At 40.2% G+C, this 27,445-nt stretch overlaps 1 protein-coding gene across 6 annotated transcripts in view; it reads left to right on the top strand.

Moving 5' to 3' along the window:
- Positions 1-27,445, top strand: part of tai (basic helix-loop-helix family member taiman) — a 93,154-nt gene that overhangs the window by 6,675 nt on the left and 59,034 nt on the right. Inside the window, exons 1-3 of one of the 6 annotated variants that reach the window (XM_001355806.4) lie at positions 4,604-4,784; positions 5,568-6,035; positions 22,447-22,721. In XM_001355806.4, the coding sequence (XP_001355842.4) occupies positions 22,693-22,721 (29 nt within the window). In that variant the 5' untranslated portion in view covers positions 4,604-4,784; positions 5,568-6,035; positions 22,447-22,692. Of the gene's footprint in view, positions 1-2,984; positions 3,016-4,602; positions 6,036-22,446; positions 22,722-27,445 lie in introns of those variants that run through there. The other 5 variants (XM_033379413.1, XM_033379414.1, XM_015181495.2 and 2 more) reach the window with 5 other exon arrangements.

The following is a 27,445-nucleotide window of genomic DNA, read 5'->3' on the forward strand; positions in this document are numbered from 1 at the left end:
GCGAAATTATCCATTACGACATTGGGGATACCCATAAACTGTTGTTTATATTAAGTGTAATGCTACGATGAAAAAATAAACACAAAAATATGTGCCTTAAATACGGTTTAAATTGCATAGCCATTGCATACACAAAATATCTGCAAATGAAAGCCTTTTCTTTCGTTTTGTTACATTTTAACCCACCAAAACAATACACCCCGTCGCTTCACGGTTTGCGAGGTAGCAGTACCGAGAGTAGCTGAAGCTCTCTCTCTCTCTCTCTCACACTCTGTTGCCTTGCCCATCTCCCTCTGGCCCCCCCGGCTGTGGCTCTTCATATTGCATTTTCACACATAGCCTCATGGCTCTCGCTCTCTCTCTCTCTCTCTCGCGCCTCCACCCACTCTTCCGCCCCGTCGCCTTGTCAATTTTACATGTAAAGCACGTGTCGCCGCTTGTGTACAGGCACAGAGGTGTTGTTGTTGCAGTGGCAGTGGAAATTTCTTCCTTAACTCTAATTAAAGAACACTTCAGAAAATCTCCTTGAACTTCCAGCTACCCAAAAGACCCTTTCATTTTTCGAGATTGTTTTTTGTAGAGCATAGAACTAGCAACAAATCGCATAACTTATTCAGAGTGCAAAAGAGTAGTGGAAGTCGAGAGAGTACTTTTTCTACATATCTTATGTGTGTACTATATTTCACGGTTGCAACACCTGTCGAAACTGTGGACATCAGCATTAAATAGAATCCAAATAAGACAAAAGAAATACGAAATACTATATCAGAAAATGTGTTAAATATAAAGCTCGAACCCCGAGAGAGCAGACACAGAGAAAACCCAGAAAAACGGCGAACACGGCAAATACGAATACAAAAAGAAATGCATACACCACAAACACCCCGTGCGATATATGAACAATAATAAATGTACATACATATATTATAGAACAAACAGCACGAACAAAATATTAACAGAAAACAAAAAACGTATGGAAAAAACGGTAATAGAAACAAAGCCAGGTGTGAGCGGGCCACGGAGGGAGGGAGGGGTCAAAGCAAATAGAAAGAAAGTCAATATTTATGAAATGCCAAATGGAAAGTTCTGTTAGCACAAATTTCAAACGCGTGTCGCCAACAATACACGAAATACCCGATAATCGAGAGCGAAAAAAGGTTTAAAATTATTACATATTTTTTTTGGGATAATTGAACGTAAAAATATTCAAATGTAAAATCTACTCAAAATAACAAAAATTCCTCAAATTTTTAGTATATATTTTTATATTAATTGTTAAAGTAAAAATAGTAATTTTCCTAGAAAATACTAAAGTTGCCAAATAATAAAATTTAAAAAAATACTCAGGGCTTGTAGCAAATCTAAAAAGAAGTATAAAGAGTAAATACAAGAAAATACTAAAAATACCAAACAATAATATTTATAAAAATGTCTAGAACTTGTGGCAAATTTTTCAAATCTAAAAACTTGTTTAAATAGTTAATACTATAAAATATTGAAAATAACAAAGAATAAAATTAGTAGCATATTTTTAAAAAATTAAATGTAAAAGAATAAATCGTAAAAATAAATAGTAAATACTTTAAAAAAACACAGAAAAAATACTACAACTTAAAATAGAGGTCTTAGATTTCTACCACAGATTGATTTTCGTTCAAAACCAGGACCAATAAGATATGATTCACAAAAATTGCATTTACTGCAAAGCACAGACCGTTTCGCTTAGTAAATTATACACTTGAATTTATTTATTTATTTTTAAACTTCATTCAATGTTTTCCGCAAACAAATTCAAGGCAAAGGCCCTGGCAAAACAGCAAACAACCAACAAAAAATAGAAAAGCAATCAGTTTTGCTCGAAGTTTGGCCAAACGCTTGCTCTTTTTTGGGTTCCCCAACTTTGATTTTGAGGGTCTATCGGACCTGGGCTGGAGCCCGAGAGGGGCGGGGATCGTCTGCACAGACAAGACACAGAAATTGATGGCGTCACGTTTCCAACTACTGGTTTTTGATTTTTATTTTTAGAGTTTGCTTTATGGCCTGCCGCCTGGGCTCTAATACTCTCGTATTTCATGGGCTTCGTTGCGGTCTTTTGCTTATAATTGTCGTATATTTCTTGGCCATTTTATTGGCTGATTTGGTCAAAGGTAAAAGGTAAGCTTGGAGTCAGATACGAGGAAAACTATCATCTGCGGGGAGGGGCGGGGCAGTATCTGTCATTTTTCTGTCTATTTAATTGTTTGCAACATTAACAAAAAAATACACCGAAAAAATGATGGTGGAAAATCAACAGAAAATGGCAGAAAAAATAAAGTTTTCAAACCGTCAGCAATTAAAGTGGCACGATGGCTCTGCCCTGGCTCTTGCCGTCGTCACTGCCACTCGGTGGTTGCCTCTTTGCCACTTGATGTGGCGGCTGGCAGTAGTTTGGCAAATGTTGTTTTTTGTTTTTGCTGCTGTTTCAGTGGATGGGCAATTATGTGCATAAAATTATCAACCACATTAGGAGGGCCCCACAACAGCCAAACAGCCCACAAAATGTACAATTGTCATGCACAATTAAGGCCTGGAAAAACTCATAAGAAAGAAAGAAAAAGAATAGAAAATCCCAAGTGTTGACAAAGAGTTAACGGCAAAAGATTAGAGGGTTTTCCGAAAAAGATTCTTTGGGCTTTTGCCTTGCCAAATGCCCAAAAGGGAATAAAGGCATATTTATGTATAGGGAGGGGGGAAGAAAGAAACCGAAGAAAGACGATGGAATAATAGAGCTCGAAGAAGGGCTAATTGAGAACTCAAGAATGATGTCATTCGGTGGGGAATGTTTTTTTTCGAAATTTGAGCTCTCTTTCGTGGTCTAGAAGGTTCTTATTTTTCAAAGATTGGAAGGGATTTAAAATTTTAGAAAATATCTATAATTACAGATTATTGAATTCCTCTCAAATATCATTTCTGAATTTAATAACTATTTTCCTCTTCTCTTACAGATGATATCCTAGGTCAAACGTAGTTTTAAAGGTACTTTATATATTATATATACATATATTTAAGATATTATTTTACATGGAATTCGCATTTTTCATTGATAAAACATACACCTTCTCCATAAGAACCGATCTCCCATTTTCAGACTATTTTCCACGCCACAAAATTATACAAAATCCTATATTTAATGGCTTGCACTGTACCTCCTCTCATGACAGGCTATAACTTTGATTTATCTTACGAATAGAACTACTTTTGAGGCGAGAATTCTCTCTGACGAGAAGCCACTTGAAATCCCATTTCGTCAAGTTTTTCGGCTATAAAATGCATTATATTCTAAAAACAAAAACCGCATCACAACTCAACACAAATTGCCATAAAAAGTAGCTAAATAGCTGCAAATACATACATATATACAGTAGATACCTATATATATATATATATATACAATCTGTAGCGTCAGAGGTGGCTATACTGTATGCAAGTGTGTGTGTGTGTGTGTGGTGTGTGTGTGGTGCTCTCTAGTGCTCTGGCTGGTGCTGCTATTGAAATTGAAGGCGACGTAGACGTAGACGACGACGTTCCAAGAGAGCTTTTCCATCGCTTTTTTTGTGTTTCTTCTGTGTCTTTTTGCTGTTTATTTTTGTGCTTAATTTTGTTTTGCGTGCGGTTCGACGACTACAAGGCAACAAAAGAGAGTGCCAGTACTCTCACTCTCTTCGTAGCTCTCTTCGGGACCCTCTCTCTCTCTCGCTCTCTCTTAGGTTTCGAGTCGAAAACACAACATGTGTTTCGTCATCGCAATTTTGTTTTTGTTGTGTGTTCGTTGTGTTTTGATGTTGTTTTTATTTTTTATGGCGGACATTTTTTAGATATTTTAAGCGATTTCGGGAGATTTAATCAATTTTGTATAATTTAATTCTGTTTAATAGAATCTTTGCAATGTTTTCCAACATTTTGAATATTTTAACTTAGTTTCTTAGGATTTCTACTTTCTGAAGTTTTCCATCTATATAAATATTCAACATCTTCTGAGAAGCTTTCATCAATTGAAATGCAATTTCCGTAGTTTTTCCCACTTCCTGATTGGGACTCTTCAACATTTCTTGGTTGTTTTTCCCCGCCTTGTTCCATGGACTTTGCGTGTTTTTGTTTTTCAAGAAGCCGCCATTAAATTTCTGCAAAGACACAACAAAAACAGTGAGTGTTGGAGACCAAGCGAAAATGCCGGCAGTTCCATCAGTCTCTCTCTTCAAAAGCGCCAACCATCTAGTCATCCCGCTCTGATTGGAGGCCATCAAGGCGCTGGAGTAAAGATATAGAATATATATGATAGCAGTGGCAAAGAGAGCCGAAAGCCAGAAGAGAGAGCTCCACTGTAAAGTACTACGTCACACAGCTGCTGTTAACATCCCTCTGCGTCCTCTAATTCGAACTTAACAGAGTTTCCTACTCTAGTTAACAGTTTTCTGTGGCTTTAACATGACAGCGTTGCTTCGTTTGCATAGAAACCGCCGACGAAGTTACAGACTCATGTGATGTTGAGCGAAACGAAGAGAAACGAAACAAAGCCAGAGCCGGAGAGAGCGCTGCTCATTTTTGCGTCGCGTTGGATTGTACGGCTACTGTGGCCCCAAACTTTTTTCAACTTCTGAATCGAGCGGTTGCTGCGTTGCGTTGCCTCGTCCGTCGTCGAACAAAACCCAAGTACAATCTTTGGATAACGTATATTTCTTTGGATCTCGATTTCGGTTCGGCGGCAATGCGGGTATTGTTGATTCTAAGAAAAAGTTAAATCTACGGTACAAGCTAAGAGTGCAATCGAATCGTAAAATGCAATATTTCTGAAATGTGTTTATAAATCGCTGGGCCGCGGAGAAGAGTGCTCTCTTCCGTCCGTCCCCTCCATTGTCGACGTGTCTTGTGCCGTGCGGTGTTGGCCCCCGCGTCGCGCTCTCTCTCTCACTCTCACTCTGTCTCCAACATTATTTATCTTTTCTGAATAATAACTAAAAGTCGACTAAAAGATACAAAAGTATCTTGAAAGTGCGTTTCGTAGTAAAGGAAAAAAGTTGGCGCAGCCCACAAAAAAAAAGAAAAGCAAAGCAAAGTGCGCGTGTGTGTTTGTGTGTGTGTGTGTGAGTGCGTGTTGTTTCTTTGAAGAGCAGATACTTTTGAGAAGTATCTTTGAAATAACTAGAAATTATGAATAATTAAACAAACTTCCTCCAAATTCGTAGATATTTATTTGAGTTTTTGATTTGAGTTTGCTCCAAAAAATTTAGAGTACTATTTTCTTCGATTTTGTTGCGGAATTTCTTGTGTGGCGGACGTTCCACCGCCCCAACGTTCCAGTGGCGCTCCATTCTCTTTGCTGCCGCTCTTTTGGCGGCGCTCTCTTTTGTCGCGTTCGGGTTTCGTAATCGCCAGTTTCGCTGTCGTCTGTTTCCTCCGTTCGTTCGTCATTCGTTCGTTATTTATATTTTGTTTCGTTTCCATGCCGTTCCGCTCAAATGTGAATTTTAATTTATGGAAATATTCGAAATAAATACAACAAAATATTAATAGTTTTTTTACACCCACAGTTTCTCAGATAAAATACTATATAATTTTCCCCGCAAGATAATGATCTATATACCATATATATATATATACCCCATATTTTGTGCAAATAAAAAATAAATACAAATAAAAAACCATAAATAAAATATAGCCTTGCAAAAATCATTGAAAAAATATATTTAAAAAACCAGAAAAAAATCAAGAAATAATATATTTATACACACAACGGTTTCACTTTTGCGAGTTGTATACAAAATATAAAAAAATTACAGTTGTTAAAAGGCCACCAGTTGCCTGAAAAAAAGTGTTGGAAAACGCCTGATAAATAATCTGCAAAAAATAGTGCAAATAAATGTGCAAAAATCAATTCAATCTTGTATAAAATGCAGCCTAAAACTAAATCAAATTTAAAGGATTAACGCATTTATTCATAGATTTATAATCTATGGGATTATTACTGTTCTTTGGATCTAAATAATTACTCTAAAAAGGTAAAGAAAATATAGAAAAATACGTTTGGGGATAAAATATCTATTAAATGGGGTGATATATTTACTGGAAAATGAGGAGAATCTATCCCTTAGAACTGATCTTAAGATCGGACAGCATCAGACAAGATTTACACAATGTTCAGGCTAATAGCAATTACACGTGTAAATGATATACAGATACACAGATCTTGTGTAATTTCTTGATAAATTCAGCAACGGCTGCAATTCTCCTTCAATGTCTGTTGCGGCAACGTTTCCCTTAGAATCTAACCATTTCCCAACTTTTTGTCATAATCAATTTGCTTTGGCAAGAGGCTTATCAACGGACGACGAATCGTATTCGTATTCAATAGAAGTGCAGGCCAGGCCATCGTCATAGGCGGGACGGGCGGGACGGCACGGGACGGGGCGGATCGGCCTCTATTACATAAGAAAACGTGAGTAGAAGTCGAGAGTCGAGTCGAGTCGAGTCGCGTCGTTCCGTTCGTCGCTCCGTAGCTTCGTTTCGTTGAGTTTCAGTTAGAATTCTTTTGCTAATACAAAAACAAATACGAGAATACGAGAGTATCGTAAAACAGTCTCGGGGCCTACGGCTACGTCTGCGTCTGCGTCTGGCGATCCAACGAAAGGTTTCTTTCTTGCGCGTATCTCACAGATACATTTGTCACACGAGCGTGTCCAGTGTGTCGAGTGTGTTATTGTTATATTTTCGTTTTCCTGCGATCTTTGCATATGATATTGAAACGTATTTATTTTGAGAACACTTTTTATTTAGATTCTCAATGAAATCTCCGCTCAAATATCAGCTATTTTTACAAGAAAGAAGACCACCAACAAATACACGACTAGCGGTGTTCTCTTGATGATTTTGCGACGTATTTTTGAACGCTTGATTTAATTAGTTTATTGTTTGCTAGGTTTTTTTTGTTGTTGTTTTGTTCGCTATTAACTTGGCCGTCAGCATGTATGTGTTTTTTTTTTCGGACAGGTTAAACCAGTTTCACTCTGTACAAAACAAAAAAGAAAAAGTTACGACTAAAATAAAGAACACCTCAAATATTGCCACATTTTATAGTTTCTTTCTCTTCCATAATTTAATAAAAATTTAAACATACAAAATATAGACTTGGGAGAAATCGAAATTGGGGATACCCTTAATGACCCTTGGGGGAATTATCTAGAGGTTTTCCCCTTAAAGATGGGTAATTTCTGTTCATAATAATGTCGATAATACCCTCTACTCATAGGGTGTAGAGGAAACTAACAAAATGCTACACTTAGGCTTATCGCCAAGGCAGCAGAATGAATGCCCCCCTCCTAAAACGCACACAAACACACCGAACACCCAACACACACACAGATACACTCTCTCAGAGGGCCATAAAGCAACGATTAGATAATGGCATTTTAAATGATGTCTCTACTGTACAGTAGAGTCGCGAAACACACGACACGAAAGTGACCAACAATGGGAATCGGAATGGAAATGGACTTTGTTTTGAAAAAACACTGACAAACGGACTGATAAGAGACTTCCAGGGAGAGAGAGCACTAACAGAGACAGAGAGAGAAGAGGGAGAGAGAGAGAGAGACAGGGAGAGAGGAAGAGCCACTAAGTAAACTGTAGATTTTTGGGTGGATAGGCGAGGGTTTTTTTTTCATTCGGGGCCTCCATTTATGCAAAATGTCTACGAAAAACGATTGAAAAGAGAAACTCAAGAGATTTCGAATGATTTATTCATCTTTTGTGACTCCGAAATGTTTTTGGAATGGAGTTTTGGCAGGTTTTAAAAGTTGTATCAAATTTCCAAGATTATGGTGATCAAATTTTGGAGAAGAGAGGCGGAGAGTAGAGAAGTAAAAGAAATCCATTTCATTTGATGGATTTTCTTTGGAAACACAAGAAATTGGCACAGAAAAGTCTTCGGAATGAAGTCCTTTAGGAACCTTTCGATCCTTTTAAAATGTTAAGGTAGCTTCGAAGAGTGGTTTACTGCGTCTGAAATCTGATTTAATTGTTGAAAAATCTTCAAGATGAACTCCAGAAACCAACTCCGATTAACTTTTAAGATCCTTGGACACCTGGGCACTGTTTAAATTCTATTTAGTTGATGTATTCCTCCAAAGGAATGAATTCTAAAAGTATTCCGTGTGAAGCTCCGAGCCCCTGATCATGTCTGATAATGTGCAAAGTCTTTTCCCAAATTGATGTTTGTTTTCCCGCGAATATCAGGTTCTTTACCCCAAAACAGCAGGGGGGCGGGGTAGGAGGGGGGTCCGAGCATGCCCCATGCACTATCTTTTACAACTTTTACCATGCGTATTTCATGTTTCGTTCTTGCACGAGAGTATCTATAAAATAAAACACGGGACGATTGCATTATGGCCATAAAAAGAGAACATTTCGTTGTCGTTGTCGTTGTTGCTGTCGCTGTCGCTTGTTGTTGTTGCTGGAATGATGATATCGTTTGTGGCAGCTTTCGAGTTTCTCGCTTGACCTTAAGCGCGTCAATGTCCCCTCAGGAGGAACCTTGAACGATGATGTCTCCACTCGGACTCGGACCCGCAATCGCAGGGAAAACTCCCTCTCTTGAAGGGGGGGACACGTTTTCGGACTTACGTTTCTGAAGCGTAAATGAATTTCGTTGTGTCCCTTTGAAGTTTTTCCATGTTAATTGGGGAAATTAGGCGCGTATCCATCCATTCTTTTGCTTCCATTGAAATCGCTCACTCGCTCGCTCGGACACGGACACGGACTCGGACTCGTATTATAAGACATTTTTTTGTTTTTATCGTCGAGTTCTTCGTTTTTTATGTGGCTGCCGCTGCACTACGTTTATAATTACGTTAACTTCAATTACTGGCCTACGTACGTAAAAATATCAGACCAATTTCCAGGTGAAAACTGGTTTCAGGTTTTCAGTTGCTCTCTGCCTCATTTTGTATCGTTTTTTATTTTTATTTTTTTGTGTGTAGAGCTCCAGCTCCAGCTCCAAGTTTTGCTATAATTTTAATTTCTTTTTGAAGTCCAGCGCTAACTGTGTCTCTCTCTCTCTCTCTCTGTCTCTTTTTAACTGGCATTTTAACTAGTAGTTAAAAAATTGTTCGTAAGCATCTCTAAATTCTTGGGAATCAAGAGGCACGGCACACCTTACAGATGGTTTAAAGTCCATCGATTGATGGGAATACACCTTCGAATTTTAGGGGATATTTTACATTTTTTTTAGGGAGATTTGTGTTGAAAAAAAATGCAATAAAGATCCTAGATTTCTGGATGTAAAGGGGGTCTAAAGATGCAGCTATGAAAAAGTCAAGAAAAAGGGTTGTTCCAAGAATATTTTCATGGATTTTTCTGGTGGAGAACTCACATATGACTCGCAAGAGATCTACTACCATATCTTTGAAATTCTCTTTGCAATGCACTGGAAAATGAATATGTTTTACCATTTTGGAGATCTTTAAGGTCTCCAAGCACAGAGATCTCTGGGGATCTTCCACACACTATCCGCTGAACCCGTACCCGTACTTTGACACCTACTCTCTTTCCCCTCTCGCCCTTCCGCTGGGGCTCTTTTCACACCCTTTTGCTTCCTACTGCTGCATTTTGTGTTTGTTTTAATTCAATTCTCGCTCGTTCTCTCCCCATCTCTCCCTCTCTCCGCTCATCTCTTTTCTCTCCGCTCCGCAAGAGATTTTGTAGTTTCACAGGGAAGTGCGATTGCGGGGGCAGTGTGGGGGTTCTCTCACATATTTCTGTGTTTTGTTTTGCTTTTGGTTTTTGGTTTTTGCATTTGTTTTTTATGTGTGTTTTGATTCGTTTCGTGTTTTGTGTTTGCTGCTGTTGCTGCTCTTTAAATTTCATTTTTAGATTTAAATTTATTTTCGGCGTAGTTTATGCCAATTTGGTTTTTTGGGTGCGATTTCTTTCTGAATATTATGTATGCCCCCATGCCCCATATGTGCATGTGTGTGTGGGTTCCCCCCAGCGATTGTGTGTTTGTGAGTGTTTCTTCAAACGAATTTGATTTGATTTGATTTGATACTCATTTGCAGTATACCCTCAAAAAGGCAGAGGGGGTATTGAGGTGTGGAGATGGAATGTACCAGATAGAAGATACAATCGTATAAGAACCCACAAGAAGGGTATCTCTGCCTTCGGCTTGCATTTCCTTCTTGTCTTTTTTTGTCTTTGCCGCTGCCTCGTGTATTTGTTGTATAATAGCCAATAAAAAAGAGCAACAAATGGGAATGCAAGCGCTTTTTGAGCCCTACTGTACCACCCTCTCGTATCGCATCTCCCATCTCCCTCTGGCGTCTGTCGTCTGTGGCGTCTGTCGTGTGTGTCATTGACAGAATACTATACAGATCTGCTGCTGCTGGTGTTTCTCTTTTTTAAAAGCATATTAACTAATTGACGTCTGTGTTTATCTATAAGCAAAAAAAATAAGAACTGTTTCCCTTGCTCGAGGATCCCCCAGCCATTCATCCATCCATCCATCAGTCCATCCGCTGGCGACCCACAAATATTTGAAATGACTGACATTTTGGACACAAAAAACCAAAAGAAACAAATGTTTTGGCTCAAAAGGAATCTCTGGGAAAAGGGAGACAGAGAGAGAGAGAGAGGGCGAGATCTGGCGGTACTTCAGGCCTCAAACTATAATTATCTTAATTAAAAATCTCCAAGTCAAAGTTGTGGCAAGTCCGAAAGTCTCTGGAAGTGGCTCTGACTGTGGCTCCGACTGTGGCTCTCTGTGGATAGGGGCTAAGGCTAAGCCAAATGATTAGCTCATCTGGTTTTCTGGCGAATTAAGTAATCAAAGTCGTTTAAGGCCAAGCGACAGAGCTGCTGCCTTCTATAGGGAAAAACTCGAGACAAACTCGGCTTTTGGAGGTACCCACATACACCGCTCCCCCCCCCGCCCCAAAAAGGCCACTCCGCACTTGCACATTGCTCTCCCTCTCTCTTTCGCTCTCTCTCGGTGGCTCTCTGTCTCTGTTGAAATTTAAATATACGAAATAAATAATTTTCAGCTGGCTTTTTGGCCGAAATAATGTTGATGTCATAGGTTCGTTCTCGTAAAACAAAAACAAAAACAAAAAGCAACACCAACGATTTCTGGTAGGCATTCACTCCGAAAACGCTTTGAGCGTGAGCTAATGCAGGCATCCCATTCTCAGCCCCAACCCCAACCCCAACACCTCCCCCTTCCGAAGAAACAACACAGCGAAAAAGCGGCAGAGGAATGCCCATTATATTTGCCAAATATTTGCTTTGTCAAAGTATTTTTCTGGTTTGCTTTTTTTACGAGTATTAGTTGATTTCGGAGTGATTGAAATGGTCAGAACGCGCGTGCTGCCAGGGCGAGTGGGTGGGGCCTGGAGGGAGGGGCGTGACTGTATCTATAAAAAAAACTACAGGGAAGGGTCTGTCTGATTAGGGCGCCCATGAGTCAGACGGCTCTCGGTGCAGGGCGGTACGGGGCAGAGCGGACTCCGAATGGATTGTCCAATGTAAATACACTTCAAGATTATGGCGTTTTGCTGTTAATCTGAAATCGAACCGGTTTTAACCCATTACTGTAGCTATTACATATTCGGAGTAAACTTTGAAAGTTAATTGAGAAGGTCTTAAGCTCTTAAAACACAGGTTTTCATTTCTAGATTAACTCAAATGTGTATACCTATCTCACTATAACTTTCGGACTTTTCGGAGTCAACTCCGAAAATTTTCATGGCCTTTTTTTTATCATTTTTAGATGTTTGATAAATCATTTGGCAATATTCTAATCAGTTTATCTTTTTGGAGTCAATTCCGAAACTATTCCAGAACGTTTTAATTTAGTTTTCATCATTTACGATCAGTGATTAAGTGTTTAGGCAGGTTTTTAAACAGTTTTATTTTTTCGGAATCAACTCCGAATATTGTTGTGTTCTATTCTGCACCACTTTGACCCCGTCGGAGCTTTCCAGCAATTATTTCACAACCAATGGGCCTTTCGGCACACTTTCGGCCTGCCATATCGAAAACCCCCCGGCAAATCAAGTTCTAGTTTTAACTGCATTTGATATCTTGCGAAATCGTTTCGGACTTCTCTCTCTCTCTCTCTTTTCTATTCCTCTTACCTGTTACTTAAAACCCAACAGACGATCTGAAAAAGGCCCCAACTAAACTCTATTATTACCAAAAAGACTGAAAGAAACCGAAATCGAAACCGAAAGATGCCCATAAAGCAGCAGCAGGAGGAGAAGAACAGCAACAACAACAGCAAGAGAAACAACAAGAGCAGAGCGGTGGCGAATGACCGACCAAAAGTCGAACGAACGTCAGAGCGAGCGACCACCTTTTCACACACACACACGAAGGCTCTCGTATCAGTTTTTGCTTGAGAATTTGAGAATCTAGAATAATTATTAGGCGTGTGTGTGTGTGCGGGTCTAACCAATACAACAAACAACACATCAAACAGCAAAAGCAGCAGCAGAAACCTCTCCAGCGCCAGCGCCAGAGCCAGAGCCCAACAGAAAAGAAGAGAGCCATCAGGGGGGAGCAGGAGGAGGTGGAGGAGGAGGTGGAGCAGCTCCAAGACTTTACCTAACGCTCGTACGCTTTGGGCTCGATTCGGAATCCCATTGCACGAGTGTGTGCGTGTGTGTGTGTGGCAGCTCTGCGTATCTGCGGCTGTGTGTGTGTGCGTTTTATAAAGTTGATTGCACTCGATTTTTAGATAAAGCTTTTTCAAGGTCATCAACGAAAAAACAACCGACGAAACGTACCCCAAAAAAAAAGCGCGCGCTCTCGTTGCCACTACTCACATGTGGTTGTTGTGGTTGGTGTTGTTTCTTCTAAGAGAAAACAAACATCTTGCAACACCTCCAAGGAGATTCCTGCATCTTCCCGAAGGAGTGTAAGCCTCCCTCCTCCCCTTTTTAATTGAAAACTATGCCAGCCGAGCTTTTCGGACTGCAACATCGGCGGCAGCAGCAGGACCTCTTTCGCATCGCATCGGGGGAATAAAATTAAATAAATCAAAACAAGATTTATGTCTGCTGCTGCCGCTGCCGCTGCTGCTGCGACGATGTCTGTTCTGGGGCCCGTTGTGTATTCAAATCTGACAGTCGAAAATAATAATGCCCCTCGGAAGAAGCACCGCCGTCCGCCACACACCGAAATCTCAATCCCCGAGACAATGGGAGACGCGGCGGCGGACGCTGCAGCTCCTCCTCCTCCTCCTCTTCGTCTTCGTCTTCCTCTTCCTCCAGCGGACGAACCTCTATAGAAATTATATTAGACGGCGACTCGTTTTTGCAGCAGCCTCCTCGCTCTCTTGTTTTTGTTTTTTGTGATATTTTTCGGCATTTTTTGTGTGTTTTTTTTGGAAGGAATGAGATTTTTTGCAGCTGTTGGACGAATTGAGAGCCGGTTTATACGGAGTATTCGTTCCCCTTTTTTGTGGGTTCTGTGTGAAAAGAAGTTCTCAAATGCAGAAAGTGCGGTGTGCAGCGGATCAGGTTCTGTGGCCCCGAAAAACATTGGTTTAGTGTGAAAAGGGATAAGGTGGGCTACGACAAGGCGTTGATACATAAATTGGCAATTTAGTATTTTATTTAGTATTTTTTCTGAAAATATATAGAAAGCTTCTATCTTTAATTCGTGGGGTTTCTAATTGAATTTCTTTGAATTTACCCAAAATTCCAGTTTTTTAACTTTTAAATTTCCATAGAAATTTTATTCAAATATTTGAAAATTCCGTGAAATTAGTTTTTTTCTCTCCCAAGAGATTTTTTGTTGCAAAAATGAATTTTTTATTCCCTTAATCAAATCAGTTTTCCACATGACTTGCATTCCAAATCCCATGGGATAATGATAGCAATTTATTGATTTTTACGAGTGCCCCATGGGGCAGGGCAGGGCAGGGCATTGTGCAATTAATGGAGCGGATTTTATTTCGGAGTGCGCTTTGAAAGACGAGTCTTGGAAATCGCACAGAAAGTCCAGAAATAGATCGAAGAGAGTGGGTTCTGGTTTATTTTTTGGTTTTCGGGGACTGTAATTCAACACCTGTTTTGCGGCCTCCACCCCCACCCCCAGAGCCACTGCCACTCCTCTTTACAGTCTCCCTCTCTTTGTTCCCCTCTTCCAGCGCTCCTTCCTACCCCCTTCCTCCCTCTCTTTTGTCGTTTATTTCTTTCGATTTTCTAGCCCTCGAATTCAATTAAATTTTGGTTTGAAATTCCACAAACCCAAATGTGATTCAATTAAACATTTATAACGCGCAATAAATGGTGATTGGAATTGATGATTAATCGATTCACAGATACCCTGTAAGGCAATAGAAGAAGCAAATGTTTTACCGACACTTAAAGGAAGTTTTTTACAAGGTAGATCTGGGGTGGACTTTCCTTTCATCAAATCGATATACCCTTCAGCGAACCTTCTTCCCTGTGAAATTTGCATACAACTATGCCCCACGCAGCACACAGCACTCATCGTGGATGGGATGTGTCTTTAGAATATAGAGCATATATTCGTATTCGTATTCGTATTCGTAGTGGAAATATTCACTCATAAATTTACGAGTATTTCTGCGTCATCGTTCGCTCGGCGCTTGGCGAAGAAAATTCCAGCGCTGCGACGATTGTGATTTTGATTTTGATTTGATTTTAAGTCGAGTGCTCCATAAAATAAATCCACACTTATGCATCGTATTGCAAATGTATCTGCATGCGCGCACATGTATCTTTTGGCTGTGTTTTCTGTACTCTCTGTATTTGCGGATCGGAATCGAATGGAATCTACGCCATTTCTGTGTGGCACAAAACTAATTTGCATTCCAAGTGTAAACAATGGCCAAATGGAATACAGAATACAGAGAAATACAAACATATATATGGAATATCTATACGATGTATACCCCATCGATATGTGATATATTTTTGATTGGGAAAATTGTTCCGAAAATATTGAAAATTGTACCAACAATAGATTTTATATTTTGTATATTTCTGCTTCATAGTTTCTGTCTCTTTCTGTATCTATATTTTTTCTGATGATGGAGTCATCTGCAGCACACAAAAAAAAAAAAAATATAAATAAATATTCCCTCCACTTAGCTCACACTTTTTTTTTGGTTTTGTGGTAGGCTCTGCTTTTTATTGGTTATTTATTTGGATTTTATGTAAATTTCGCCAACGATTGCCGGGGTTTTCCTTTCTTTTTTCGTGTGTCTGGTGCCTAAATTTGACATCTAGTGGATGGAGATGCCTATTTTATAGGGTTTAAACGAGATCTATGGCGGGGTCTGGGCTTGATTATTGTAAAATGAGTTATTTACGAAAGCGAAGGGATTGAAGATATGGAGTTTTGTGTGGGAAAATGATGTCAGAGTTTATTTGGCAATGGGTTTTTATGAAAGCCGAGCGTTTTTTAAAGGGAAAATTGTCATCTTTCACGACTAGTGGTTTTATTTTTCCACCTATGAGATGTATTCTTCCCCCTAAACCATGTTCTCCCGCTCCCTTCCTGTGGAATTTCCTGTAAAATGTTATCCCCAAATTACCTCCTAAATGTTTTTCCAAAACTAATTAAGTTTTTACGACTACAAGTCTGGCACTTCCACTTGATCCCTAGATCCTTTACAAGAGTGGAGTTTATGGAGTGCCCTTCCCCATAAAAATAATGCATAAAAATCCATCATAAAAACGTAGGGGACCAATGAAATGGTCCGCGCGGGGAAAATGATGGGAAATGCGTGACATATGAGAGATTATACAGAAGTTGATGAAGTGAAAAGCTAAAGAGAAGGAAATTTAAGAGGGGAAAATTATGAATTGGGACAGATTTTCATGTCAAAAGGTCACATTTTCTTATCGGCCAGGCTGTCAAGGAAAAATCGACCAAAAGGAAAGGAAAGCCCCTTCTCTCAGAAGGGGAGAGAATTTACTTGGCAAAACAGGAAGCAGAATATGGGAATCCCCAAAAAACCAAAAGGAAAATGAATAATGGAAAATTAGCGAACATCTCTTTCCGCTCTACCTCTCTTTCACTCTCATTTTGATTTGATTAATTGCCCGAAAATTTGACATAAACACGTTTTCGGGGGCACAAATGAAGCAAAAGTCTGAGATACAAGATACAAAATAACAGCAGCAGCCGCATCGATAGATAGAACAAAACTCTTGTCCAGATTCGTGGATTCTTTTGGGATTCGGTTTCGAATGATTAATGAATTGATTGACAATAACAACAACAACAACAGCAGGCAGTATCTTTTAGGCCTTTGGGCCAAGCACTTGCCATCTTTGCCTTCATGGTGGCTAAAACGCTTCCGGGCATTTGGTTTTTAAGGGAATTTTTACGGGTTATTCGGGTTTCGGGATTGGGAAAGAGGCTTCCACTGAATATGTGGTTTTAAGTGTGTTTTTTTGCTGTTAATTGGTTGTGGGTTTAAGGGTATGGCACTGCGCCTTAATGATAGTTTTCTGTGAAAAATAATGACAGAATTTTAATGAATATTACATGGAAATGGTAGTTTGAGATATCCTAAAACTTGAGCTCTAAGAAGATCTTTAACTCCACATTCTTTGCCCCCCTGCTTTGCTCTGGCTGGAGCTTCTTTTGGGCCATCTTTCGGTCTTTGGCTTGCATGCCAATCCGCAGTTAGACGTCGCACAGAAACTGTATGAATGCCAATGATTTATGCTGCAAAACACATTCCATAGACAGCCGATAGCTTAACCCAAATATCGAATGTTTTTGGGAGGGGATTTTGGGTGTTTGCGCAGCTTGAACGAGCATTTGGGCAGGTTTTCGAGGAGGATTATCTCCATGCCGATCGGTGGGATGTATTTATGTGGGGTTTAAACAGCTGCGGGGAAGCTTCCCCCCATTGGGGTTTCTATGCGATATTCCACTCACGTAAACCCGAGCGAACCTGTTGATATCTCTATAGGAAAAATACGACTCTTTCCCCCCCGAGTGGCTCTCTCTCTGTCGCTGTCGCTGTCGCTACGATATGCAAAACATGTCGAATGATAGTCTCGGGCCTCGAGCGGTGGCTTTTGTGCGGCATTAGCCCCTATGTGGGCCCCTCTTGGCTTTGCTTCTTTCACGGCCCACAGCACTGCTGATAGCGCACTCCATGCGGAAGCACTTTCTGTACTCAAAGTTGTGCCTGGAGTTTGATAAACCTCCGCCCAGCCAAAAATCGTTTGAAGTTGGCTAAGACTGTGCCGTGGTCTGTCATTATGCATGCATCCAATGTTCGGAACCCCGTAAAGAAAACGAGGCATGTCTTTAGGTTCCTCTAATGGCCGTTCAAGTATCCACCGTTTCCTGTTCGTTCCCCCAGAGATTTTAGAGCTTAAAGTTTATATCCCAGGAAAATGATCACTCCTTATTTGCACGCTCCCTACTTTCATCGCAATCTCAGGCGCGAAATTCCTTCGTAAAGACCTTCTTTCCAGTCCCAAAGATAGCCATTTATTTGTCAACTTTATTCTGTGTAAATTTCTCTATTTGCTTAACATTATTAATGTCTCATTGTTTTATGTTTCCCATATTGGGGCCACACACATTTTTGTACGTATTCTTGCGTACGCGACAATAAAACCATTTTTTAACGCACGAAGCCGAATCTTTTTTTGCAAACACTTTTTGTTTTTATTGTCTTTACACACGACACACGACGAAACGCAGACACAGAAATAATGAGTTTATGTATTTTAAACCGACCTAAATTATGGACAAGAGAAATGCTTTTTGCGGAATTTCAAACAAGGTCTCGGATCGGATCTACTTAGATATGGAAAAAGTACAGTAATGCGATAACCTGGCAAAAAAAAAGCACGAATCGTGTCAGCGATAAGAAAGACGGCGGTACTCTTTGGGGTTTTGGAAGGAATATACAGACATTCGATTGGGAGAGGTGCTTATCTGCGAACACCGATTGGGAGGCCTATTATTTCAATGAGTTTTGATTGCCATCGGATGTAGAAACAAGATCTTCAATTAGCATTCGAATCGGAATTGATACTTTGGATAGCTTTCGAAGAGATTGCTGGCATTTTTGCCTTCAATTGGATGAGAGATCTTTATCTTAGGAATTAATTCCTCCATTAATTGTAGGAGGTTCTTAATTTTCTTGCTTGATCTTTGAATTGATATTTTAGAGGGATTTCTTGCAGAGTTCTACCTCTTCCCTGCACCTTTCTCTTGAGACTTCTCCCTCATATCTCAACCCAAGGAGAACCATCAATCAAGTGCCTCTGAAATGTTGTGTTCATAACATAATTTACACACAATTTACGGTACAACTCGTATCCGTTGCTACTCGTATAAACAATCCTCCTTATTTCTCGAGTATTTTTCGGTTATTTATTTGAATATTATTTTTATGCAGAAATTTGTACGGAGTGTTGATAAAATTGTCACGTAATGTATTTGGTGAAGGAAGGAACTTTCGGGAGTTCTTGGAATTGTGCCGGGGGTGTGGAAATGATTAACAAATATCGTCATAAATTATGTTTATTAATGAGCGATCATTTCTTGTAGATTTTTGATAATTGAAACTATAAAACAAAAAGCTATAAAATTATGGTAAATTTTTGAATGGGAATTCAGCCGTTTTTTAATTTGCTTAATGATAAAATATAATATTTGAAGAATAAATTTGTTGGGACTCCTAGGGAGCCTGGGAATAATTTTCTCCAAATTAAATACAAATTTCCCTAAATTTGTAATCAAATTTCCCATAGAATTTACCCGTCCTCTCACATTTATCGTAATCGTATAATCCCTCTTTTTCTCTCGCTCGCTCGCTCTCTGGAAAATTATACGTTTCGGGCATTATCTCACCTCTCTCGTTCTCCACTTCTCTCTTTCTCTGTCTCTCTCGCTGCTGCAAACTTTTGGCACTCACTGTGTAATTTTAATTTAATTAAATTCTAAGCACGTCTTGGCGGAAAAAAACTGTAATTACGAGTACGAACAGAAAAAAATAATATAATACTTTGCGAAAAAAAAGGAGAAAAATTGCCAAAGAACTGTAGGAAAAAAACGAAGACGAAACGAAGATGAAGATGAAGACGAAGCCAAAGCCGAAGAGAATTCTTTGGAAATCTTCTGCTCTGTTCCTCTGTCCCTCTCTCTCTGCCCCTCGTTCTTGGGTTTTCTAAACGGTGATTTAGCCATTATGTTAACGGTAAAATGTGCAGAATCTCTTGGAGAGGGAGAGGGGTAAACCGGTTCCCTCCAGGTAGGAGATGCCGCTTCGTCGTCGTCGTCGCCGTCGTTCGCTTGCTTTGTGCAACCGATTCGCTTCTTTCGTGTGTTGCATAACCACCCCCCTGCCCAGCCCCCACTCTCCTCCACTCCACTCTCTGGCGTTTTGTGTCTCGTTCCAATGTTTGAGGAGAGGAGAGGATTGGTGGGTTGAACACGGTTCTAAGCGGAGTTTCTTTGTAAAGCGGCTAACTTTCGTAAGTTTCGTCTGCCGCAAACTGTTACGCCACAAGCAGAACAAAAAAGACGACAAAAAGAGGTAATTTTTGTTAGTAAAAGTTGTTAAAATTAATGTGGCAGCTAGGGGTTAAGAGTTAGACCATGACATCTCGATGTTAAATGGTAGATAATGGAACACACAAGCTGAGAATTAACGATCATTAGGAACCATTGAGTTTTCACCGAGTTATGAATAGTTGAAGATGGTATAACACCTTTCTGAGATAACGAAAGAGGTAGGAATGCACCAGAGAGTGTTTTCTCCTTGTAAATTTACAGTCAATAAATAAAATAAAATAAATAAAATACTGAAACCCCAAGAAGAAGAAGAAACGGAAGATAAGAAGAAGAGGTAGCCACAAAGAGAACACAAAGAAAAGGCAGGAAAAAGAGAAGGAACACCAATCATTATCAAAAACTGCATTTTCTGTTCTTGTTTACATTTCCTCTCATAGTCTCTCTCTCTCTCCCTCTCTCTCCCTCTCTCTGTTTATCTCTCTTTAGAGAGCATTCCTTCCTTGTCTGTGGCGCTGATAAAAATAAAATCGGATCCACAAACAAATATGTATATTTTCAAGCCGCGACGACCGTCAGACGACGACAATAATAATAAAAATAAACAGAAATGAAATTTGTTCTGCCTGAGAGTCGAGTTCTGAGTCTGAGTCTCGCCTGCGACTTGTTGAAACTGTTTCGTGCAAACAGGAAAAGCCAAAGATACAGATAGTTCATAGAGTTGTGTCCCCCCGCCCCATCATCGTCTCTCTTTCGCTCAATTAACAGGCTTTTGTGAAAATTTAGTGAATCTCCTTTAATGAAGTGGCGTGTTGGGCGGCAGTTCTACCATTTTTTGGGTCTTCAGGTCTCGAAATAGATCTAGAAAATAATGATTTATGAGGGGCTTGGTTCCAGAGAGAGAATCGATGGAAATCCCCTGTTTTTGAATGTGAATTTAATTATTCTTTGATTAAAATACCAATAAATATTCCCTTGGTGTATTTATCCTTTAAAAGATACAATTTCGCTATCGTTTCGAGGGGGAGATACATTTATAAATCTCCTCTTAGATATATCTTTTGCTTCTTAGTTTTAATCAACCCAAAGACGTCGTTCTATGAAAATTCTGGCGTTTCGTTTAAATACTTGGCGTATCTGGCAGATACATGTGTCCGCAATGTATCTGTGCATCTTTTAAGCCGCACAAAGTCGCGTACAAAGCAACAATTATAAACAATGACAACAACAACAATGAAATGCATATTATTATCAGCAAAAATACATGACAAAAGAATAGACAGAGAGCGAAAGAGAGAGAGAGCGAGAGAGAGAGAGGGAGGGAGGGAGAGAACAGAGAGTGAAAGAGAGGGAATGCGATTATGCTTCTGCCGCTGCTGCTTTTGTGCCACGCGTACAGGAAATTATATAAAACAAGTTTCTGGAGGGGCGGGGCAGAGAGGAGAGTGCAGTGGCCAGGGGGGTATGCCCCAAGGGCTTGGGGGGTAGGGGCAGGCAAAAACAATGAAGAAAAACGCAATGCAGTCGCAGTGGCAGTTGTATCTCTCTCTCTCTCACTCTGCCTCTCTGTTTGTATCTTGTATCTTGTATCTGTGTGTGTGCAACAGAAGAAGAAAATGTTGTTGATGTTTAAAAAGCAAATACAATAAAGCATTCTCCCCATGTCACACACACACACACACACAGCTACAGATACAAGATACAAATGTATCTGTGTGTGGCAAGAATGCTCCATGCTGCCATGTGTGCGTGTGTGTGTGTGTGGAAAAACTCTTTTGGGTGGTGGCTGCTGCTGTCATCGTAGGCTCCTCGTTGCGCATACGACACGTTGGCCCATCCCAAGAAAATGAGAAGCAAAAACCCCAGCAGAAAAGATACTTTAATTTGAGCAGAAACTAGAGGCTATACGGGTATTATTGTATCTTGTAGATGGAAGGGTTTATGGGGAGAGAGATATAGATCTCTGATATCGGATCACATTTCAAGGGGTTATGAATAGTTGAAGGATGATACAAGAGTCTTCATACGACTTTGTCCATCCATAACTGTTATTTTCGCATATCATTAAGCTTTTTGAATAGAAAACCAGCTTAGAACCTGCCATATATCATTATGATAATCGGTTCCCATCCCCAATAAATGATGATCTATCATCTGTTTCCCTATAATGATAGATGGTTGTCTCTCTGGCATACCATTTACTTATAAGACGTCCCTCCATCCTATTTGCATGCCCTTCGCTCCTTCTCCTCCCCACCGACACGTCTCCTTATTGTCTGCAGCAGCTTCTGCTCGTAGGAGCCCTCCTTCCCCTCCTTCGTTTGAATCCTTTTCCGAGATACATTTAAACCTTAACCCTTGCCTGCCGAAAACAGTGAATGATGAGGGGTAATGGGAGGGTGGGGTGGGGCTAAAAGAACACTACACTGCGCCTTTGGCAACACAAAAGAGGCCTCCTCTCTTCCACCCCTTCAGCATGCCCCTCCACACACACACACACTCTTCTTCGGCGTCTTTTACTCATTTCGTTTTTCCGTCTTTTGGGGCTAGGAATAGGCATAGGTATAGGGTTCTTCTTTTTTCGGTTTTCCATGGGGCTGCTGCTGCTCCCTCTGAGGGAAAGGGATCTCTGTGCTCTGCGCTCTGCGCTCGGAGCCCCCAAGTCTTGGCCCTAAGTGTTTCTTGTAACTTGAGTCTTCAAGTGGCCATCTGGCATTTGCTTTTGCCAGCTTTTCTTCCCCCATGCAGTGCCCCTGTTCTCCCCTCGAGTGTGGCAACTTATGTCAAGCCGGGCGTTTTGTTAAGAAATAATACTATAAAACAGTACGAACAAAAGCCGTAGCGTGTAGCAAATGTTAATACAATTTTCCTTTCTCTTTTCTTTCATTTTTCCAGTGTTTCATTTACGTTTTTTCCAACGCGTTTTTTTTCATCCGCCGTGCATCTATCCAAGCCCCCGCCACCTGCCACCCCCCAATCCTAAATCCTCAATCCTCCAGTTAGGCATCAGAAAATCAAACGACGAAAAGTACAGCAGAAGCAGAAGAGCAGAAGCAGCAGCAGCAGCGGCAGCGGCCACAAACAGCACATCATCGGGAGCATCATCTAACGCTGCAGCTAACAGATGAGCCCCAACAACAGATGTCAATTGCTGCAGCCGAAAATGCAGGGTAAGTAGGGGCCCACGGCTATGGCTATACGGGGGAACGATGCTGTAGGGTGGGAGGTCTCATGGCTAATTAGATAAATTGGATGGAGGAACAATATCAAATGGAGGAGGGGGAACGTAAATTACCTTCAATTCTATCCCTATCGGACTTTAAACCATCAAAACTCTGTAGGAATACACGGAATTTATGTAATTGAATGGAATTATAAGGGATAAAGGTGGTTCCCTATGGAAAACCCTTAAAATATACCACAAATACACTAAAAAACTATCCCCAACAGTCTCCAACCCATCGTAACTCAGTCATTTATTATACGATCTCAATCAAAACAGTTTCTAGCGCCTTAATTTGCACAGAAATAATGATATAGAGGGTCTTCCTTATGGCTAATGAGATACCTTCGATGGATGAAAGCTATTTGTGGTAGAATTCCAAAAGGGGAGAATGTAGGCACAAGTTTAGTCGTAAATACTATCCATAACAGACTCCAAACTATCGTAACTCAGTCAAAAAGCGCAACATTTCATTCAAACCACTTTCTATGGCTGGACTTTGGAACCTACTTGGAATAATCATGAACGTGTTTCGGGCCAACTCTTAACCCATGGCTGCCAAGAGCCCTTTTATCGGCCTGGGAAATACCCAAATGGCACTTGCCTTTGCCGGGGGGGGGGGAGGGGAGCCAAAATCAAGTTTCAGGCAATAAAAATCGCAGAGGGCGAAGATGGAATCATAAAATTCGCCACATAATTTGAGTTGAGCAAATAAAAAGAGTAATAAAATCAATTTCAATCAAAATACCAAACGACAAATAAAACAAATACCAAAGAAACGGAAAGATGGCAAAGACAAGAGAGAAATTATGAGAACAGAAGAGCAGAGAGAAACGGAGAGGCAACCCAAGCCCAAAAGAAGAGGCACATTAAAGGCACATTCTGGAGGGGAGGCCATAAATCAAATGCCGAAATATGCGCAAAATGTGTGCAAAGAAAAAGAACGAGAGAGAGAGGGAGAGGGAGAGAGAGAGAGAGATGCTCTGAAGGTGTAGTTGCAGATATATATATCTCTCAGATACAGATACAGGGCACATGCAATTAATGAACGAACGAACGATCCGACAGGCGTGATGTCGCAATATTCAATGAGCTTCTAATGACTGGCACATGAGTGTTGTTCGAGGGTTGTTGTTGTTGTAGTTGTTGCTGTTTTCGGGTGGCTATAACATTCACAGATTAAATGTCTAGCCAGCATCTAGACCCTGCCCCCTCAGACATGGAAGCAGCTGCAGATGGGTCTTTGGAAGTTCGGCTCTGTGATAAATTGTGGGTTTTTCCACTCCCCAGAGACCCAGACATTGCAAAAGAGTTTCAAATATTTATCAGAAGAAAGGAAAATTTAAGATTTCGTGGAACTTTCCATCGTTTTGCACATTTATCGGGAATATGTGGCACATTGTTGCATGGCAACCCAAAAATATAACTCTTTGTATTTATACACTGGCAAAAACCCATTTTAAATTAAATTGAAATTCTATATAATTTTTTTCTATAAAATATTCTGCTTTTTCTGGATTTTTATTTTGTATTTACCCAGTTGGTACATGATTTAATTATTTATATTGAAAGCACTAGTCACACAATTTTCCTATCTTATAAAAAAAATGCATTGATTTATAGTACAAATAATTTTTAAAAATAATTTTTATTAATTCTAATTCAACAAAAATGTACTTAATCGTGTTTGATTTTTTGTGTGTTTATTTTTACTAATCTTTAAATTTTAATGGGCATATATATTTTTTAAATAATTTTTTGTTTTTATTTGATTTAAAATTTTTTTTTTTTTATTTGATTATATTAATTTTTTTTTAAACTTCTTTATTTTAAGACCTTTTAGGAGGTCACTTGTACATTTTCCCCAGTGTACGATATGCACTCATTTCAAAGGCAATGATTTTTCCTCAAACGTTATTAGTTTTTCCAGCCCAACACTTTTCCACAATGTTTTCCCCCAATTAAACACAGGCGCGGGGCAGGGGTAGGGGCAGGGGCTGGGGGGCGGCACTCATGCAAATCCAATCCACAAAAAAATAATTAAAACTTTTACCCCAAAAAAATACAAATATAAAGTAAGTACAGTTGCTATTTAGTTTCGAGCACTAAACACAGAAAGCAATAACAATTAAAAATGTAGTAGTAGTTGTTGTTTTTGTTTTTGTTGTTGTTGTTGTTGTTGTATCGTTCGTTGCAATTAAAATGAGAAACTTTGTGGATCGTACAGTGCGGTGTGTTGTTTGCTGCCGCCACTAATTGTCATTGGAAGACGCCACAAACACAAAAACAAAAACAACAAAAAAAACAAAAAGTGAAAGTGAAGAGCAATATACCAGTGTAGTGCCATGTAGCAGAGTGTAGTGCCGTGCTGTGCAGTGTTTTGCATGGGAAATCCATCAGAAGAGACTCCGCCGATGAGTAATTTCCAAACATTTTTTGTGCCTGCCTCTGGAAATAGTTTTCCCCTCCAGCAGCAGCCCATGAAATATGAAACAACTTTATTTCATTGTCAGTGGGTCTCTCCGTGTCTCTCGCTCTCTGCCATCCGCTCTCTTGGCTCTCTGGAAAAACCGGGTCGAAAAAAAAAAAAAAAATGATTACGCTTTTGTGAGCCAAAAACTAGAAAATGAAAGTGAAAGTAGGCCAAACTCATCAGCATTCGACTCGATTCCGTCTACAAACGACTCTGGCACTGACTCTGACTCTGACTCTGGCACTGGCACTGGCACTGACTCTGACTTTGACTACTCATCGACTGCTACCCAGAGACCGGGGTACAGAGACTGTGTGTGTCTTTTTTTTTTTTGGTAGGCCTACTCTCGTATCTAATATCTCTTCGCGCTCTCTGTGCGATCTCTGGCTCTACTCCAGTGTGGAGTGGTGGGGCTTCCATTCGATTCGACTTTGCTTCACTTTCGTTTTCAGTCTTTGAAGAAAAAGTGAAAATAATTCAGTGAAAATCTCCGCTTTCTGACAGCAGCGGGAAAGTGAGTTTTGGGGCTTTGGGGGCTTAAGAGTTTTATTACGACATTCGGGTTTTTTTTTTATAGGTTGGGCTTGGCGATTGTATAACAGGGAAATATTCGGCTGTGAGGTCGATTTTCGTTTGGGAAAATGAACTTCTTTGAACGCCGGAATGACGTAAAAGGTTGGGATAGGTTAGGGAAGGGTAACACATCGTTTAAGCAGGAGTTTAGGGCTGTGAAAATTCCCTAAAAACATCTCTTTAGGATAATATGCCCATAGATCCACGAATTGTTGTATAATTTCAGTTTAGGAATAAATTTATAGTAAAATATCCATTATTGTTGCTATTAAAGCAGCTTTCACATTCCCTCAAGCACTGATTTGGCTAATTGACACACCCTCAAGCCTGCCTCTATGTACGACTATCCCCATTTAATCCCCAGCCTAAATCCACTCCCAAATCCAGTCGCAAAGATTTCATACACGATTCTGTGATGCCGCAAGTGAATTTTCTCGCTTGAGATTGGGTTTGGGCCCCAAGGAAATAAAGAAAAGGAAAAAAAGATCTATAATTTACTTTTTAAGCGCCCGCAAACATACATTTTCCATTTCGGCAAACAGCAATTTCCACAGCAACCAGAAAATGGGAAAAACTCTAGCAAAAAAAATCAAAAAAACAGCAAAAAAGTAGGGAAAACAGCAACAGCAGTGACGATAACGATACCGATAGCCACAGCCGCCCCCACACACAGAAACAACAACAACAACAAAAGCAATAGCAATCGACACTTGGGGCAACGCCCAACAACAACAACAGCAACAAAAATTATAATTCTCCTCCTTTCGGTAGAGCTCCCCTCTCTCTATCTCCCTCTCTGTACCACCCTGTAGCTCGTTCTCTCTCCCATAGCCCTTTCTCTCTCGCTCTGTTTTGGGGGGAAGAAATTATAAGCCGCTTACATAACAATCAATGGGGGCCTAAGACTTGAGGCCTGTTTTACCAAAGTATCTGCTGCTGCTGCTGCTGGAGGGGCAGTGGCGCCACCAAAAGGGGTTTTCCCTCGAGGGTTTCCTTCCTTAGGATGCGCTAAAGAGAAGAGTAGAGGTAGAAGAAGAGGAATTGTAGAATCCATAGATACAATGAATATTATACATAGGATCTGTGGAGTTCTTGTAAAGAATTGATCCTTGAAAAGTACAAATTCTGTATATATATTATTCCTTAATATTCCTTGTCCCTTGAACGATTTTCTTCCTGGCCTTCCTGCCAATAGAGCCCCCTCGTTGCCTTTTTTTGGAGCTTCAGAAGCTCTTCCGATAAAGAGGGAAAGGGAGAACTGTCCCACGTGTAGAGTCAACAAAGAACTTTTCATACAGATCTTCAATCTTTGTCAATCTATAAGATACTCTTCGCCCCTTTGAAAGTCATTTCGCAGTCTCCGCCCCTGTTCCAGCCGGGCACCATCCTTCTCGAATCGAGTGTAAGTGACTCTCACGATGGTTTTTTGCGCCCTAATTGCACTGGGCGTGGCAGGCAAATCAAATTGGCAAACAGATTTTGTTGTTTTTCGAGGACTGTTGAGGGGATTCACGTTTCACGTTTGAAGGATGCAACATGCCAGTGGAAAGGGTAGAAAATTCAAACAAAAAAATGCGAAAAGTCAGAGAAAAAGAGTAAAATATATAGAATATGGAATACAGGGA

This window comes from Drosophila pseudoobscura, chromosome 4 (genome assembly GCF_009870125.1).
Source record: "Drosophila pseudoobscura strain MV-25-SWS-2005 chromosome 4, UCI_Dpse_MV25, whole genome shotgun sequence".
Classification (NCBI taxonomy): domain Eukaryota; kingdom Metazoa; phylum Arthropoda; class Insecta; order Diptera; family Drosophilidae; genus Drosophila; species Drosophila pseudoobscura.